This window comes from Syngnathus scovelli, chromosome 4 (genome assembly GCF_024217435.2).
Source record: "Syngnathus scovelli strain Florida chromosome 4, RoL_Ssco_1.2, whole genome shotgun sequence".
Lineage (NCBI taxonomy): Eukaryota > Metazoa > Chordata > Actinopteri > Syngnathiformes > Syngnathidae > Syngnathus > Syngnathus scovelli.
Genome location: NC_090850.1, coordinates 16,906,095 through 16,924,110, shown reverse-complemented (window position 1 = coordinate 16,924,110; position 18,016 = coordinate 16,906,095). Strand labels below are relative to the sequence as shown.

General features: G+C 44.1%; 1 protein-coding gene across 3 annotated transcripts in view; it reads left to right on the top strand.

The window, feature by feature from the left end:
• Window positions 1-14,730, top strand: part of greb1 (growth regulating estrogen receptor binding 1) — a 51,971-nt gene extending 37,241 nt beyond the window's left edge. The window contains exons 9-41 of one of the 3 annotated variants that reach the window (XM_068650496.1): window positions 2,791-2,951; window positions 3,194-3,301; window positions 3,373-3,549; window positions 3,638-3,829; window positions 4,416-4,529; window positions 4,612-4,743; window positions 5,385-5,534; window positions 5,634-5,759; window positions 5,933-6,118; window positions 6,415-6,551; window positions 6,717-6,987; window positions 7,077-7,205; window positions 7,370-7,540; window positions 7,624-7,821; window positions 7,900-8,083; window positions 8,169-8,352; window positions 8,433-8,569; window positions 8,649-9,000; window positions 9,068-9,183; window positions 9,254-9,459; window positions 9,527-10,145; window positions 10,211-10,367; window positions 10,438-10,540; window positions 10,618-10,773; window positions 10,891-11,027; window positions 11,099-11,260; window positions 11,339-11,543; window positions 11,622-11,784; window positions 12,764-12,882; window positions 12,968-13,200; window positions 13,280-13,480; window positions 13,553-13,691; window positions 13,782-14,730. In XM_068650496.1, the coding sequence (XP_068506597.1) occupies window positions 2,798-2,951; window positions 3,194-3,301; window positions 3,373-3,549; window positions 3,638-3,829; window positions 4,416-4,529; window positions 4,612-4,743; window positions 5,385-5,534; window positions 5,634-5,759; window positions 5,933-6,118; window positions 6,415-6,551; window positions 6,717-6,987; window positions 7,077-7,205; window positions 7,370-7,540; window positions 7,624-7,821; window positions 7,900-8,083; window positions 8,169-8,352; window positions 8,433-8,569; window positions 8,649-9,000; window positions 9,068-9,183; window positions 9,254-9,459; window positions 9,527-10,145; window positions 10,211-10,367; window positions 10,438-10,540; window positions 10,618-10,773; window positions 10,891-11,027; window positions 11,099-11,260; window positions 11,339-11,543; window positions 11,622-11,784; window positions 12,764-12,882; window positions 12,968-13,200; window positions 13,280-13,480; window positions 13,553-13,691; window positions 13,782-13,945 (5,982 nt within the window). In that variant the 5' untranslated portion in view covers window positions 2,791-2,797 and the 3' untranslated portion in view covers window positions 13,946-14,730. Of the gene's footprint in view, window positions 1-259; window positions 2,952-3,193; window positions 3,302-3,372; window positions 3,550-3,637; window positions 3,830-4,415; window positions 4,530-4,611; window positions 4,744-5,384; window positions 5,535-5,633; window positions 5,760-5,932; window positions 6,119-6,414; window positions 6,552-6,716; window positions 6,988-7,076; window positions 7,206-7,369; window positions 7,541-7,623; window positions 7,822-7,899; window positions 8,084-8,168; window positions 8,353-8,432; window positions 8,570-8,648; window positions 9,001-9,067; window positions 9,184-9,253; window positions 9,460-9,526; window positions 10,146-10,210; window positions 10,368-10,437; window positions 10,541-10,617; window positions 10,774-10,890; window positions 11,028-11,098; window positions 11,261-11,338; window positions 11,544-11,621; window positions 11,785-12,763; window positions 12,883-12,967; window positions 13,201-13,279; window positions 13,481-13,552; window positions 13,692-13,781 lie in introns of those variants that run through there. The other 2 variants (XM_049718268.2, XM_049718267.2) reach the window with 2 other exon arrangements.
• Window positions 14,731-18,016: the final 3,286 nt, after the last annotated feature.

The window sequence follows — 18,016 nt, the reverse complement described above, 5'->3', positions numbered from 1 at the left end:
AAAGAAAGGGGGCTCCCGAGTTTAAAGGGGGTCCTAACTACAGGTTTTGTATTTGGGTGCCTGAGTGTGGTGATGGGAAGGCAGGGACCAAGGGGTCATAAAACACTACAATAGTGTCTCTCTCCCCAGGGTGAAAGAGAGACAGAAAGAGAAGAAGAGATAGGGAGGTGGGGGGCGGGAGGGGATTTAGGGATGAAAGGATCTCCCACTTCCACGTCAGGGAGACGGGAAGGAGGGGGGATGCAAAGAGGAAAGATCAACAAAGGTTATGTGAAAGATTTAACCACAACCAGTATACGTATGTCTTTTTTTAGCACAAACCTTTAATAGACATTTTACTTGTTTTGGTGAAGGAATATATAAGTGAAAAGTTGCGGAGATCAGCAATCCACAAAAAGCATTAAAAGCATTCCTAACCACTGAGCATATGGAACAAATCTGATTGACATATCATTCGCTTAATAGCATGATCACTGTGGTCATTTTGAATTCAGTCTAAATAATAACAAATACAAACATGCTAAAAAAAATCTATATTAATCATCAATCATTCGGGACATTGATGAATCCATGCAACTGGACTCTTCTTGTTTGTTGAATTACTGCTTCCTTGTTTTCCAAAATCCTTCAAAAATGACTTAGTCCATTATGCTAATAGGCTAACCCTTTCTACATTTTTAAAAAGCAACTTTCTGGACACCCTGTGATATTTAAATGCTTTCCTCTAATATTTTAGTGGGGTACTAATGCAAAGTGACACTTTGTCATTTGGATTGTTATGTTGATTGACTGTTGGTCCCGGTTTTTGGTCGGGAGGACGCTTCCCTGCTTTCATCCTGTGTCTCCCCGTGGTTGTAAACGTCAGTCTGCTGTTTGCCAGAAGGTGTGATTACTTCCTCTGCTTCCTCTCCTTCCATGTTATGACCGGCCTTCCTCCCCTCGTCTCTCTACAAAGCAGTGCGAGGCAATGGCGGTTCGCATTGTTTTTTTACATCATGAAAGTGCGGAAGCAGAAGGTTGTTGTCGAAATGTGTATATCCCCCAAATAAATCCTAAGGCCAGAATATCAAGTTTTTACATTCGTTTGTACAGCAAACTATGAACCACATCCAGTTAACTTTTACCGCAATTGATAGAATTTACCAATGATGACACCCGACATGCTATCATATTATCAAACTCAACGTAATTGCCAGACTTCTTTACACTTTTGTGACAGATGTGGAATGTTCATCTGCGACACGATGGTCCCTAATGGAGACGTTTTGTACGGCGCTTGGATCTGATTAGATGTTGCCGTTGTTCCTGATAGTGTGTTCACTGAGTGAATGTTTTGTTCCTGCTGTGAAACAACGCAGAAATGTTCGTCACTGTGGAGACGGACTGTTTGTCTTGTTACTAAGTTTTGTTCTTTCCATCTTAAATAGCTTCAGCTGAAAAGGTTCTCAGAATCATCAAGCTTTTTGGGTAGCTGCGGTCCTGCCATCCATCTCGTAAGCGCTACGTCACAAAAAGCCCATATGTGCTTTCTTTATTTTTGTAGCTGACCTACAGGTTGCTTAGGTCAGATAGTCATGTTTGTCTTTGTTAGTGTGTTCGTGCACATGTACGCGTGCGTGGTTGTGCTCGCTTGGCTTCGTATGTGAAATGGGGGCCGCCAACATATGAGCAGAAGGGGAATTAGGTTGGCATTAGCATCCGCCCGAGTTAATTGCCTCCAGGTTGACCCACTTTGGTTACCAATAGATCTGCTGACCTGTCACATTATAACAGAGTTGCACAATGAGTGCGGGAGGGGAAACAAAGCAACAATTTTTGTTGTTGGAATTTAGTGTGTAAGACTAAAGTATTAAACCATGACATTGAAATGAATTCAGTTATTTACAGCCTACGTGTTGTTGAGTTGAAATGTCAGTTGAACACATCACATTTTGACTGAGTGTTTTCTTCACTGAGGCTGCGGTGAACCAGAGAGAGCTGCGGGGAGCGAGAGAGAGCGAGAGAGAGAGAGCGGAGAAAAACAAAAAGGGAGTAGCGTCTAGGTCAGGGTGTCCTTACTCTGTCAGTGCAGCTGATTTTATGGCATGCCGTCTGGACACATGCCTCCATTAGTAAGTGCTGTTAATGTGTATGCGGTGATGTGCCTCTGGAAGTTTCCGCCTGTTCTTTGCCTTTGCAACTCTGACTTTGATTTTTTTCAAAGATTATCTTCTCCATTATTGTTCAGATTAAATTACATTAATTATGGGGGGGGTCTCGCTGCAACACTTAATTATGTGATCAAATAATTGCTGCAGTTATTTTTTATTTCTGCTCCTTAGTCTGTTTGAATGTTTTGTCATGAAGGGGGACCACATGTATTTCTTGGCAAAAGTTATTTTGATCGATATTTGTTATAATTATATTTGTTGGTTCTATTGACTGTTTTGTATTATTTCCACATCTAGTGGCCAAAGGGGTGTATACTCAACTGCATACCAAGTGTTAAGATGTCGTTGTGGTTGCTAGCTTTATTGACAAATACAATTTAGAATCCATTTAAATAATGATGTTCAGAAGTCTTTGTATACTTTCATCCCACAAATGAATTATTATACCTAAAATTATAGACTTTAACGCGAACCAGAGTGACTCACCCGTATGCTCTTCTTGCCGCAACCCGGCCGTTTTCTCGACTAATAACGTTTGGGAAAGTGTGCTTAAGGCCTGTACTGGTTGATCATTGACCTTCCCTTCAGATGGAAGTAAAGCAATGAATCAAATTAGAGGGATTCTAACCTGTTTTCTCAGATCACCAATGGGGAACTCCTATGCGGGCCAGCTGCGGACCACGCGCTTTGAGGAGGTCCTTCACAACTCCATCGAAGCATCACTCAGGTCCAACATCGTCGTGCCGCGGCCAGTTTTCTCCCAACTCTACCTGGAGGCGGAGCAGCCGTCGACACACAATGGTGACACCCACGTGCCACTTTCACAATCTCCCATAAATTGTGTGAATGCTGCCCCGGAAAATGCCAAAAGGCTGAAAAAAGGAAATAGCATGAGGGCCATAAGCCTTTTTTTGTATCAAAGCTTTGGTAGTACTTGGAAATGACCCAAAATGTGTGTATGTGTGTGCTCGCACGTGTGAGAGAAAGAGCGTGACCTCAGAGGTGCCGCTTTGACAGTAACTGTCTTCTATATCTATCCGCAGGTCGCACGGAGAACGACGAGGAGGACGAAGAAGACGGCTCTGAATCCAACAGTCCTCCGATACCCTATCAGATGAAGCCCCCTCCTGATGGATGCTGCACCACAGATGGTTTGTGCAAGACAAGTTTACTCTTTACGAGCCAGTTCTTGGTCAAAAATAGCAAGTCTCCCTCCCTGCAGGCTTCTGTCAGGCAGGCAGGGATCTGCGTCTTTCATCACTGGCATCAGACTCCTTGGAGTTGTTGCCGGGATTCATGCTGATCGGGCTGAAGTCCCCCTCCCTTCCCGAGAACCTGCTGGTGGGCGCCGTGGACCATCGTTTCCTGCCAGATGAACGGGGTCACAACGCTCTGCTGGGTAAGACAGAAGGAAAATCTTGAGCGCGCTCCATTAAATGCAGCTGGGAAGCTATCGATTCTCATCACGCCCACGTGTTTGCTCGCAGGCTTTTCGGGGTATTGCATGGGCTGTGGAGAAAAGGGCTTTCGCTATTTCACAGACTTTGCCAACCACATTAACCTGAAACTCAGCACCCAGCCTAAGAAACAGAAGCACTTAAAGTTTCATCTGTACCGTGACAACCAAGGCGTGCTGGTTAAAGGAGCCCCCATCTGCTGGAAGGGACACGGTAAGATTGGTTCGTATCAACTTTATAATACTTTGGGGGGTTTCATTAGAATTAGTATTTTACTATTTTTTTATATTCAGTTGGTGTTAATGTATTTCTCTAGTTTGTAGTAGATTTTGCATCAGTTATATTTATTTATTTATATAGTTTTTATTTATTTTTTAATTGCTTTATTTATTTATTTTTTTAATCGAGTATTCATTATTATTTTTTTCAAGAGTAGTGGCTCCTCAGATTATTTTTTTAAAAGCAGAGCAATTGTGACCAAACTCTTGGACTGCCTGGTGGTCGTTTTCTCCAAAGGTTAATTTTACCAATTCGTGTACACACTGCAATAACATTTACGCTGGTCCAGGTGGACTAGCAGTAAAAGGGTAAGAACAGGTCAGACGGAAATTATAGCCTGAAGGTAATGACATCACACTCGTGAAAAGGACACTACCCAAATCAGCAGTCCGCACCCCCAGCAACTATAAAATCCCTTTTGAAGATGACGAAGATACTTAATTATTGAATATTGTCAGGCACCACAATGAAGTGAGTCCACCTACTAAAATAAATGTGATGTTAGTAAATATTCTCTGCTGCGTTTCAGGTGGCCGAATAAGACAGATGAGCTCGAGTCTCTCTGAGACTCATGCGGCGTCAGATGAGCAGTCATCGAGTGCGGCGTTGTTGCATTCCTCACACGCACCTGGCAGCTATGCAGGTATAACAACAAAATGGGCACTTGCACTTCCAGATGAAGTAACAATAAGAAGTTACTCAGTCATCTTCCTGTCCATATGCAGCTGCATCTCACGCAAACGGCGTCGCTCAAACTTCCGATACCCCGCAGTCGCTGACAAATGGCACCCACGCCGCTTCTTCAAGCACTCAGCCGGTGATAAATCATTCGGGACCAGGGAGACCATCAGCTACAGGTACCGTAAATGCACAGTAAGAAATGTCCAAAATTACAATTTAAGATGTTTACGTAACGTTGGCTTTTTGTCACATGCCTCAATCCATATTTGTGGTCAAACTAATAATATTAAATTCATGTTAGGGCAGCCATTGTGTCTGCTATCATTAACCCCCTGGGTTTGTTCACACCTCTGAAAGGGAGCGCAGCCCCCTGTATTATAACGCCAGTGCTGTAGGGGAGGCTGTCAGCTGCATTGTTTTGAGGATCGTCTTTTGTCTGCCTGATTTCATTTGCCAACACTTAAGGCACTAAAATTTCCCCCCTCACTTTCTTCTCTCTCCCTCGCTCGGTGGCCTCTATAAACCGGGGTTGTAAAATACTTCTTTTCCTTGCTATTTTCTCGCTGAATAAAAAAAGCTTCCTTCCTGTCAGTGTTGTGTTTTTTTCATGACTTCTCTAACAAGTGCGACTCCAGTCTCCATCGCTGCATTTCAACAGGGGGTTTAGTACAAACATAAAATTCAACTGCATCCAAATAGGCTCATTGAAAAACGATATAAATTGTATTGAAGAAAACTGAAACATTTGAGAGCAGTCAGAAAGATGCTCAGTAACTTTTCTGTTAAATAAACCATTATCCATTGTTTCTTGCTCCAGGGTTGCAGACAAATGCCGGACCCCCCAAAAAGAGGCATAAGGGTTGGTCTCCTGAAACTTCAAGTGCTTTGCTAGAAAACACAGGAAAGATGCCAACATCTTCTTCAGTTTTGACATCATCAACGGTAACTGCAAATGGAGCCAGATTAGGTAAAAAAAAAAAAAAAAAATCATAAAGAAAAAAAACAAATGCTCATTTGATTTCATATGAGGTCTAATTTCTTTAGTTGTGTTTTCTTACACATTTAGATGCCTCTGCCACGCTGAGCTCCTCCTCACAGAGGTCCTTAAGCACGCTTTCTCCCTCTGGGCTGTCTGTAGCTGTGCCTGATCAGCTGTTGCACACTTGCGGATTACAACCTGTCATCTTTAAAGGTCAGACACATTCATATGAACTAATTCACTGCCAGCTGGATTCAAAGCAGAACATTTTGACTCTTTGCAGGTATCAACCCCAGAGATTTATCAGTTCAGATTTTCATCATTAGTGCAATGATACTTCAATTAATTTTGTAAAATGTTTATCTGCATACCTCTCCTGGATACAGGTCATGGCCCTCTTCCACAGCTGACTGGCAATTTTAGTGAAGTACTCGTCAGCTCTCTTCTGCAGAGTTGCTACTTGAGCTCTCAGACCCTCCCTAGAGTCTATCAGCACTACGGACCCTCGCCTATTCAACCACTGTCTACTGAGATGCAGATCCTCCTCACTGTCTACTACCTTGTTCAGCTCGGTCAGTGTCACATACTGTTAACACCTGAAAGCACAGCAGCATCCAGCTGAAACGTGATTCCCCCCCCCCCCCCCCCTCACTTTATTTTTGTTATTACACTCAATGGCCACTAGACGGCCGATTGGCATACATTTGTGTTTATAAGAAGATTTATGAATATCAAACTACAAATTTATAAACTTCTTCAATAGTTTTCATCCTGCAAGCTTGTTGTATTTTTAAAACACAGTTTTCCAGAGAATTATTCTAATTGTTTGATTTTACTTGTTTCCTCTTCTACCCCCAACATTTGCAAGGCCCCGAGCAAGTGCCCCTGATTGAGGACTTGGAGCAGATATTCATGAGATCATGGAGGGAATCCCACCTCAGTGAAATCAGACATAATCAACAACCTCAGACAGCAGCCACCCAAGGGCGGCACTATGGAATTGAGGTTCCGTATATATTTAGTAGGAACAGTGATGTATCTATTATAACCTGTGCCAATCAAGATGCTATTACTGTTTCTGTTGTTCACAGTAAATTATGTTCTAAAAATACATTTGTACGATTTAAGGTGCGTAACAGTCACATTCATTTTCTTTCCTTGGCTCTTCAGGCCCCTCCTGCCCTTCCAGGGCTCCCTCAGCATCTTGGCTTAGCACCGCAGCAGCCTCTGACGCCCAGCCAGCTTCCTTGGCTCGCTCAGCTGGCGGCGTCGTCCTGCGGAGAAGGGGTGGTGGTGTTGGGAGAACAAGTTGGATCTTTGGCTCAGGGCCTTCAGCAGATGTTTAGCAAGTTAATGGAGGGACGCTTTGAGAACACAAATTACATCGTCGTCATTGTGACCGCTTCTGGACATGAAACGCAGTCCTGTGTGGTTGTCACAGGTGGGAATTTGAATCTTTAAAAATAAAAACAAATGTTTTTGTTTTTTTTATTTAAAAAGGCATTATGCATTTGTGTGCTTTCGGTATAGGTAAACACCAGTGTCGGGCTTTGGCCGAAAATATGTTTTCTCCCAATGAGGGTTTAAGAGAAATCAACCAGCAGCTTTCCTCTGGTGAAGCCCAGGAGCTAATCCAGTTCTGCAGTTCCCTCGGACAAGGTGTGCTTGATTATCGCCCTTGGAACGCACGAGTCTCTGTTGTGTTTACTTTGTGCATGTTCTGTCCTGTTACAATTTGTATGATGATATGACGTCTTGTCTACGGACACGTTGACGTGATTAGATGAGGCATACCCAGTATCTAACTTCCTGTTTCGGTACAGACGGTGATATGGATTTCCTCCTGGACAGCGCAACCTTGGACAGCAACGAGCCTTCTCCCTTATCCAGCGGTCAGGAATCATCGGAGGAAAAAAGCATGAAAAACACACACAGTCAAAAAGACTCAAACAGCCCGAAAGATAAAATTCTGCCTTCTAAGGAAACTTGTTCAGGTAAGACAGATGACACAAATACTATTTATTTTATTTTTTTGCAATTTTTTTTATTCCATGAACCTGTGTGTGCACGCATGTAGAGTTCTCAGTGGAGTGGCGGGACATCCGACCCATCCAGTTGGCAGTAGCCAGAAAGCTGCTGTCTCATGTTTGCGCCATAGCAGACTCCAGCACACAGAACTTGGACCTTGTGTCCTTCGACAGAGTCAACTTTCTCATCCTGGTCCCGCCCTCCGAGGTCACCTTTCAACAGACTGTGCTCCACCTGTGGAGCTCTGGTGAGTCACATGTCTCCACACATTTCCATTTCTTTGACTACTTTCCCCGTCCACGTTGACTTGAACCTCGGATTTCAGGTGTTCTCCAAGAACTCGGAAGTCTGGAGCAAGATTGTGTGTCTCAGCGGGAGGCTGAGCGCTATGTGGTGAAAATGGATCAAAGCGCTCAAGTGCGAGTTGACAGCCTGATACAAGAAGCACACACCAACTCGTACACGCTTTACATCCTGGTCCATGACCACGCCCACTGGGACGTCAGCAGGTCAAAAACAAGCAGACAAGCAGAGTTGAATTCAACAAGAGTTTTTACTTTTTGACATTTGTTTCCTGTACCTATTGTTTCACAGTGCTTCTTACTGTAGCGCGGACTCGGGTTTGGGTCTGGTGGACCAACTGCTGAATTCCAGACGGGTCAGAGATGCTCCAAACATTCTGATTCTGCACGTTACTTCCTTCCCGTTTGCTCTGCAGACGCAATTCACACGCATCAGCCCCTATAATGAGATCCACTGGCCGCCTTCATTCAGTAATGTGAGGTTTCATTCTACATGTGCTAATAAAAACATCCGTACAACGGAAGCACATCGTAACTATTTGTTGTGCGTATGTAGGATGTGGATTTGTATCACGAGAGAACTCGCTACTTTGGTGTGTCAGAGCTTTTAGAGTCGACACGCTCGGGAAGCAGCCTGCCACTGATGCGATGCGATTCTTCTTTTGAGAGCATGGCATCTGCCCTGGAAGAAAGGTACACACTGTCAGCCAAAAAAAAAAAAAAAAAAAGCTATAGGTAAAACTGCTTAATATATAAAAAACGTTTCTTTTAGGTTTCCAAAGCTGCACAGCGCCGTGATCCGTACGACAGTTCTGATCCACCACTACTGCACGGCACTGATGGCCGTTTCTGGAAGAATCGGCGGCTCACACAATCTACACAAGCACACATCTGTGGAGACCCTGGGCATCGTGCAGGCACTGCTCAGTGCCGCCCAGCAATGCCCCGCCCACCACGGTCACATGATCCTGCTGCGCATCCCCTCGCTGGCTCTGGCGGCGTGGGCGCATCGGCGGCTATCCCGGGTGAGGAGACAGCTGGGTCTTGAAGAGAGATTTGAGATCATACTAGGGAATCCAAGCCAGCCGCTGAATGTTGGACACAGCTTTATTGATCAAATTAAGGTATGCAAAAGTAGTGAGTAAATAGTTCAAGTCAAGAAATATGACTTGACTTTTATGCCTTATGTAGCTATGGCTAAAAATCCAAGAAGCTGATTGGGTGCCTCGTACCTACTTGGAGCTTGAAGCCCTTCCTTGCATTCTGATCCTGACGGGAGCTGAACCTCAAGGCGAATCACTTCCCAGGTTGGCACGCTAAGACCAAAGCAGTTTAGCATTTAGCAATTTTAATATTGATTTCATCCTCGTCCCTCAGGTCACTAAAGTACTGTGACCTTCGAGTGATAAGCTGCTCCTATCTTCAACGTACCACACTGGAGCAAGAGTTGGGACTTGCGGCATACCTGCTGAAGGCGGAGTCCCGATCCCCGCATAACCCGGGCCCGGGAAGTGACTTGCTGGAGAGCGATGCGGAAAAACTCAGTAGCACCGACAATGAGGAAGAGGAGAGCCAGGAAAATGGTAGTCAGTGATGATTTATTCAATGACTTCATTTGTATTCATGTGTTCCTCTTTGCTTTCCTTCTAGAAAGCTCTCCTGTGTCCTCCAACCAGCCGCTCCAGTCCAGCCCGGATGTTGCAGCAGCAGCAGCAGCAGCAGCAGCAGACCCGTCTCCAACCCAGAGCAGCACATCAACGTCCCCAAAAGCTCCAAAGAGCACAGTGGAAACCACGCCGTCTCCCTCGCCAGCTCACATTCAACTTCCTCCCCAGTCGTCTTCTCAGCCATTTGTATTCCATCAACCTTCAATTCTTCACCCAAGTCAGTTGATAGCCCAAACGTATTCCCTGGCCCAACCCATTTTCCAGCCGCAGATTCTGAGCCAGAGCCAGTTACTAGCTTCAGCGAACCCCCAACTTTACTTCCAAACGCTCCCGCAGCACCAAATCCCCCACGCACCGCCCCAACAGCTAGCCCCTGCCCGGCCTCGTCGTCACCCTTCCAAATCCACTTCTTCTAGCTCTTCGTCGCCCCGAGCCTCTTCGCCTCATCTGAGCTGCTCCTGGGCACGGGGAGTAAGTCGGCCGCCCTCCGTGCTCCTCCCCCGCTCGCTTTACGACATCATCACGGCCAACGATGGCAGCGGCCTCCCGCGATGCACCTCCTTCCTGCCGCATATGTCGGTAGCGTGGGCCAGCAGCTTCAGGTGAGACTCCCAACAACAACACCACCTTCCTTTTCTTCCACACTCACAAATGCTTTTGTGTGCAGACCTTTGCTGAGTAAGATGATGACGTGCACAGAACAGTCGCTTTACTACCGCCAGTGGACGGTCCCCCGCCCTTACCACATGGACAGCAACAATCGCACCGAAGGACGCAGCGACAACTTTCACCCTCGCAGGCTACTTCTCAGCGGACCCCCGCAGGTACTTCCGATCCTTTTCTTACTCAATGTCAAAATTCTTGACATTCTTTTGGCGTAATGTCATTGGACAGGTGGGTAAGACCGGCGCGTACCTGCACTTCCTGGGTATTCTGTCTCGGATGCTGATCAGGCTGATGGAGGTGGATATCTATAATGAAGAGGAAATCAATTTAAGTGAGTACATGCCCAGATGGCAATAAAGAAATCATTTACACAGTTGTGTTCAAGTGTTGTTTGTGCGTGTATTTTAGATGTCCAATTAGACAGGGTTCAATACAGCCCGCCCAATGCCTTGTGGCCGGACCCAGACGTTATGAAGACTTTACCCTTTGACTACATCGTCCACGACCCCAAATATGACGACATCAGCTTAGTGTACTGCCCTGGATATAGACCAGCCTCTGATGGTAGGCACGGTCCGACAAATATCGAAAATGGTCCACAAGGGAGCAAATTTATATTCAACAACTTCATTTCATGATGTTGTCACTAAAGTATTGTGTATTTTTTGTTGCCTTTGCAAGCCAACCCAGCGCACCAAGAGGAAGTGTGCCTCCGGAGGCGCACAACCAGGATCAAACTGTCCAAGTATGCGGCCTTTAACACTTATCACCATTGTGAACAGTGTCACCTCTACTTGGGCTTCAACCCCAGATACCAGGTCAGCATCACCCAAGCATACAACTATCATCAAATATTTTTTTCCAAGACTTTTGATTTTCTTGAATCTAGATGTATGAGTCTACGCTGCATGCCTTTACCTTCACCCATTTGCTGCTTGGAGAAGAAATCCAGCTCTACTTCATCATCCCCAAGTCCAAAGAGCACTACTTTAGTTTCAACCAACCGGGAGGCCAACTGGAGGGGATGCGGCTGCCTCTCGCCGCAGACCGGGTGAGTCTGTGGCAACAGGCCTTGAAAACTGTGCCGCTGTGATTAAACATTCATACAATGATGATGCTCTTTTAACAGAGCCCGGACTGCATCAAGAGTCCAATCTTCACTCCGACCACGGGACGCCATGAACACGGTCTCTTCAACCTTTACCATGCAATGGACGGAGCCTCACATCTCCACATCCTGGTGGTCAAAGAGTACGAAATGGCCGTCTACAAAAAGTACTGGCCCAACCACATCCTGCTGGTGCTGCCTCCTGTCTTCAATGGCGCTGGGATAGGTGCCCGTGTTACCGTCACACACCCGCAAATTTGTTCACAGTGCATCTTTTTAAAAAGTGCTCCGGATTTTCTTCCAGGAGCTGCTCACTTCCTGATTAAAGAGCTTTCATACCACAATCTGGAGCTGGAGCGCAGTCGTCGTCAGGAGGGCAGCGGCTCCATCAGTGACGTCTGGCCCTTCATTATCCTGGCGGACGACTCGTGCGTAATGTGGAACGTGGTCGACTTCGACGCACGCAAGTACATGCTCACACACTTTGTACTTGACCTACAATGGTGTTTCTCTTTTTCCATCAAGTACCACCTAAAAAAAATGCAAAAAGGATTAGATCATTCTTGTTTTTTCATTTTCTTATTTACTTTTAGTGCTAAAGCTGCATTTGTTTGAAGAAAAGTAATAATGGGAACAAAAATAGCTCATCTGAGTTTAATTACAGGGCTGGTATCCAGACAAATTCAGTGGTTTTCCTGATAAAATCACTTCAAATAGCTTTGGCATTGTACTGCCAAAACACGGATTCCATGTTTTTTCTGCTGTTTTGTAGTCACGCAATACATATTTGATGGCACCAGACATTCAAATGATTAAGAAATTGAAGAAAACAAGACGGCCTAATATTTTTTCAAAATTCAGTAGGTCTGCATTTTCATCAAAAAAGAGAGAAAGTGGATTTACTCCTAAAATTATTATTTATGTAATATTTTACGCCATGATAACAATATGCACCGTTTTAACATTGTAAACCTAGCAAAATAAAAATATGCTAAATTAAATTTCGTTCAGTACTAATTATACTTATTTTCTAAACAAAGATTAAATGTGCGTATTGCAAAATATAAATACAACTAAACTGTACTTATAACGCAGCACTGTTCATGAAAAGTGAGGAAATTGTATGTACACCACTAGAGGGAGCCCACGTTCCACTAATGTTAAGGGAACAAACGACCATGTGGAAACAGGAACAGATTTAACAACGTGAGTTGTGCTCAAATATTTGCAGATAGGTTCACCAGTAACATTCTGAAGAACTATTTTCTATAAACACTAATAATGATATTTGGCTTCTCTAAAGGAGAAGCTGTTAAATGCTGAAAGTTGCCAGCTTTCACAGGCAATATAATATCTGCAGAACTCCAAATTGGTTCTGCAGATATGCATCATGATGGCTTACCATGATACTTAACAATTTTTTCCCCCCTCTGCTGCTGCCGCCAGTAGTCCAGTGGAACATGCCGCGTCACTTAAGCAGGTGTTGCAGCACATGGAAGGTTGTCCTGACCTGGCCCACTACGGCCTTTGCGGGATCAGAAAGTGGAGCAGTCGTGTACTAGCCGGTTGGTTCAAAACCTATTTTCATTCTTTGGAAATGCCAAAATAGTCTCCCGGGACTAAAAGGCAAGTCTGTTCTCTTGTATCTAGGCCCCAACCAGAGAGAGCCTTTCTCCAGAGGTCACCTCCATGACTTCCTGCTTCTCAACGTGGACCGGAGTCAGAACGTCCAATACGACCAGAACCGTTTCACTTGTCACGACGTCGACTTCACCCTGCGGCTGCACAGCGCTGGACTGCTCGTCTGCCGCTTTAACAACTTCAGCGTTATGAAAAAGCAGATCGCCATCGGAGGTTACAGGACCTTCATCATCAAGACGAAGGTAAGGGCGCACATCTAAACATCCGTCCGACCGTTGAATATCTTTTTGGGGTAACTGACGAGAGGGAAAATGTGCCCAGATGACGGACGTTCCCACTTCAGTGGGGCCCTCTCAGTACGTCTGTGCCCCCGACAGCAAGCACCTTTTCCTGGCCACCCCGGCTCAGCTCCTCCTGGAAAAATATCTCCAACACACCAGCCACAAGCTCTTTCCTCTCAGCACCAAGAACTATGAACACCCGGTCCTGTCTGTGGACTATTACATTAACCTGGGCCCCGAGGTAAGACACTTTTTAGGTTGGAATTGGTTTGAATGTACACACTGGGTTTCACTTTGCTATACATTGCCACAGGTGACGGTGTGTTTCGTAAGTTCAAGACCACACTCGGTCAACATCTGCACCACAGGCCTGCTGTTCAGCGGCCTTCTCCTCTGTTTCGCCGACGCATTCGTGACCCCCAGCTTCCTCAAGAAGTTCACCTTCCTCAAAGGTACACCAACATGATGACAATCAAATGTACCTAGTAAAGGAAATCATCTTGGGAGTCATGGCTCGTCCGTCCGTCCGTGCCTCCCCGCAGGCGCGACTCTTTGTGTGATCGGTGCAGATCGTAGCTCCTTGAGGCAAACGGTCGGCCGGCTAGAGCTGGAAGAGGAATGGAGGTTCCGGCTCAGCGACGAATTCCAGACAGCAAACGCCAAAGAGGACCGACCCCTCTTTTTCCTGACAGGAAAACATATATGACTTGGAATGAAGACTTGGACAAAAAGTATTGTTTACATGCATGATATGTGCTTTGAACTGAAAACTGCCATTTACAATCCCTTGAAGAAACTCACCACTTGGGGATTTCTCAGCGTACGAGTAGGGAGCCTGCTTTTTGGCGATAAATTTGTGGGATTTGTATCAAAAGTGAGGCACTGACAAAAAAATAAGGAGGTTTGTGGAAAATAATGATGACGATAACGTAGTGCTTCACATCTTTTTGCGCACTTTCCTACTAAATGTGCGTGAGAAAACGATGCAGGTACAAGTGTGTGCAATGTTTTGATGCAATATTCTGCAGCCTTACTTTCTGCAGACCTGTAATGGTCGACACAATCATTCATTGTATGAGGGTAGCCGATTTTTGGCAACAAGCATTTTTTTTTTCCCCCCAATAGATGTACATGTATTTGCATGTTAATTATTTTAAGAGTATTTTGAGTACTTATTTACTGCATGTGTAAAACTGGCTCTTGTTTCTTTGTCAGGATGTAGACTTTGTATTGCTTCCATTTGATTTTTTTATACTGTAAATTGCATTTCATAATGTACAGCTTTGAACGCATTCATTTGTATAAATGTACAGATATTTGTAACTTCTCTTGTGTTGTGGTTTTTTTTCAATCCTAATGTTAATTTTTTACGTTTTTTTTTATTTCTTCAATGATACTATTTGCCTTCCATGCTATTTTTATTTGTACTTCTTCATCCCACACTGAGCTATGTGTCAAGTTTTACACGTTAATAATAGATGTCTGATACTTTGTGGGTGCACTTTATGTTCGTGTGAGCAGTTGTTGTGCTGTGTATAACTGGCATGATGGCGTCAACAATTCTACATATGGTCCTCCCTCCAGCTTTCTCAAGTTACCTTTGACTAGTCCGTTACTAGACTGCGTTGGAGGTAAATTTAGTCTAAAACCTGGCACGCTGCATTTGCTACAAATAAAATTACATCATAATGTGCACCGTTGTTATCTCAACCACGTGGGGAACTTTCATCACACTTCAGGTCACACTTGAGAACAGAAGACATTACATAACAGCACCACTATGTTGAGCCTCGAGGGGCTCAGGCTACTCCTCCAACACTTTTTTCCTTTACACTATAGCCAACTACATGGGGGCCTAATGTTGAACTATTTACTTTTTTATTGTAAGTATGGTCCTCTTTTGGTGAAATTGTGTGCATGTCAAACATACCCTTTAGATTCATGGCCAAAAAGTTCATCCTTGGTTTGGGGGGTGTAGACTTCTTTTTTTTAAATCCAGTTTTCAAAAGCTTTATGAATCACCTTTGACCTCAATAACAGCTTCATGTCTTTTTGAATAGGGTGCACCTTGGCTCAGCTGTTTTTGGACACTTTTGCCCATTTCTCTTTTAATCACCTCTCACGATGCATCAGGCTGGTGGGGAGGCCCAGTGCTCTTGAGATGTTCAATCGGAGTCCAGTCTGGGCTCTGACTGGGCCTATACAGTAGCACAGCTTTTGCATACTTGCAAAATTAATCACAAGACACCAATTGTGGGACACCACAACGTGGGCAGGGCCAATGTTTTTTTTTTTGGTGGTGTGTGGCTCAGTCTGCCTCCTGATAGGCTGAGACCCACCAATGCCCCCAGTCTCCTTGAGCAACACCCATCTGTCTCTGCCATGATTAAATGAACACGTTCTTGACCTTGAAAGGAATTCACCACCAAGCTTAGCAAACGTCTCTATCCTCTCAGGTGTCTAAACATGTCCAACTTCCAGTGTGTACTGAGCGCCATTATTTTTGGAAATGAACATTTTTACTACACGTCTTTCATTCGCCCTCATTTGTGTGTATCAAATGAAGTGTGCAGTAAGTATGCAGGGATCCATTTTCTTGCAAACATAGGAGGCACATAGCTGCACAACCAACTGTCTGCAGCCCACAAACACATTGAGGAAATTCTCCCTCCAAATTTGCTCTAAATTGTCCTTCTGTCTCCTCCCACTGAACTCTCTCTGCTGGCGGCTCCTTGGTAAATGATTCAGTTCTTGGAAAAGATTGCACGTGTTTCCTTGTTCTCTGCGGCTGAGTTTTGTGTGTGTGTGTGTGTGTGTGTGTGTGTGTGTGTGTGTGTGTGTGTGTGTGCGCGTGCGTGCGTGTATGTATACATATTCGTGTGTGTTTGAGAGACTGAGTAAATCACAATGGTCACGTGTTTGCGTAGTAGAAACTATGGACTGATAACAGAAAACTGTCCTCTGAGTCATATTCTGCAACAGTACGCATTTGAACACACACGCTGTTGCATAGCAGTGGTGACGCGACATTAGAAGCAAAGTGCGGTGCCCCAACAGATGGCGCTGTTTTGCTTTCGTTTCTATTTTATACTCAATACAGAGCAGTATTGAGACACTTTCATTTTGGTGACTTTTTTGTAGTGTCCAATCTCTAGTTTCTGCGTATCATTCAGAGAGACTTGTGGGCATGGCTGTATTTAGTCAAATGTTTATGCCCAATGGGCAATTACAGTAAAATCCTTATAGCTTGGCAACACAGAAAAACACTTGGAACAATTCTTTATTTCACATTTATTGCTGTGAACATAGCTGGGGTACAGCTTTTTTGTAATGCGAAAATTTACAATGTTACCTTAGCAACTCTACCTAGGAACAAGTGGCCAGCACAAGAAAAACAACAAATGTACCAAGTTATTTTTTATTTATTTTGGTTATCTTCACTTGCTAACTGGCAAGGTAACCCGAATGATCCAAAACTATTTGTGTGCAATTGATTAACAAATTGGATTGCTGACGGAGAGAACATGGAGTTAAAAAATAATCATCATTATTGATTTCCTGGCATGATGGTGCATTGCTTTGAATCAAGACTGATATGTTTCGACTAGTGTTGTGCCTACTGAAAGGTCAGTTGTTAAAAGCAGCATTGGGTTCTGCTGGGCACACACAGTGCTACATGAGGCTTGGTTCTGGGAATCACCAGGCAGCGTGTCATGGAGCCCCGCCAAAAGGGGGAGACCAAGTGGGGCGACAAGCTTTGTTTCTTTATGGCCACAATCACGTTCAAGGCTTATTACATAATTGTGCATCTGTAACCAGATTACTGAATTATGGGTGCAGAAAATGGCAAGTAGAGAGTTTGTTTACCCTCATCTGGTCGCACCCACTCAAACAAGTCTAGCTTAAACCCAATTGTCTTTCACATTTTCCGGCATTAATATGAAATTATTGGGATTTTTTTTCTGATGCACTGATTTAGCCACAACAATTTAGTGTGTCACTATCAGACTTCCTGTTGCACACACGCATGTGCAGGAGATATTTCACACAAAAGACTGAAAAAAATATAATGTTTTGTGTGTTAGTAAACGCAAGCAATGGAAATAAAAATTCTATGCACAACTGAGTTGGGGCTTGTCTGTATATTTGTATATTGTGTGTATATTTTGATTTTGTCAAGAGTGACACAATGTGTTGCACAACAGCCTTCAATGATTTCAAGTTACCTAACTGGCATTTCTATTTTGGCTCCCTAGCCTCCAAACACATCTCTAGTTCTTTGTGGAGAAGTGCAACAGCAAAAAGTCGAATTTCAGATAAGTTGAATGGAAGCAGGAAGTGAAATACATTTTGAATAATGACATCGGCTGGCCTGAGCGGTACACACTGAGTATGTCACATGACTGTGATGAAAACAGGACATCAACTTGGTAGATAGAGTACAAGTGGGACCGGACGAGGAGATATTTGTGACCTCATTTGCTTACAATAGTGTCCAAAATTTGACAAAGAACTCAGTATGATCCCATGCACTACTACTTCTGCAAACTGCAACCACAATAATAAACATATTGAATTATGACATACACATATACTAATATTAATAAACATAATTCAAGTCTCAGTCAGTTCAATGATGAACTGTTTGGTTTTAATAAGCTTTAAACAAATTTGAGACAATTAGACGCAGAGACAGACAGACAGACAGACAGACAGACAGACAGACAGTGCTTAGCATGCCAGAAACTGCATGTGTTTTTAACAGTTGAAAAATATA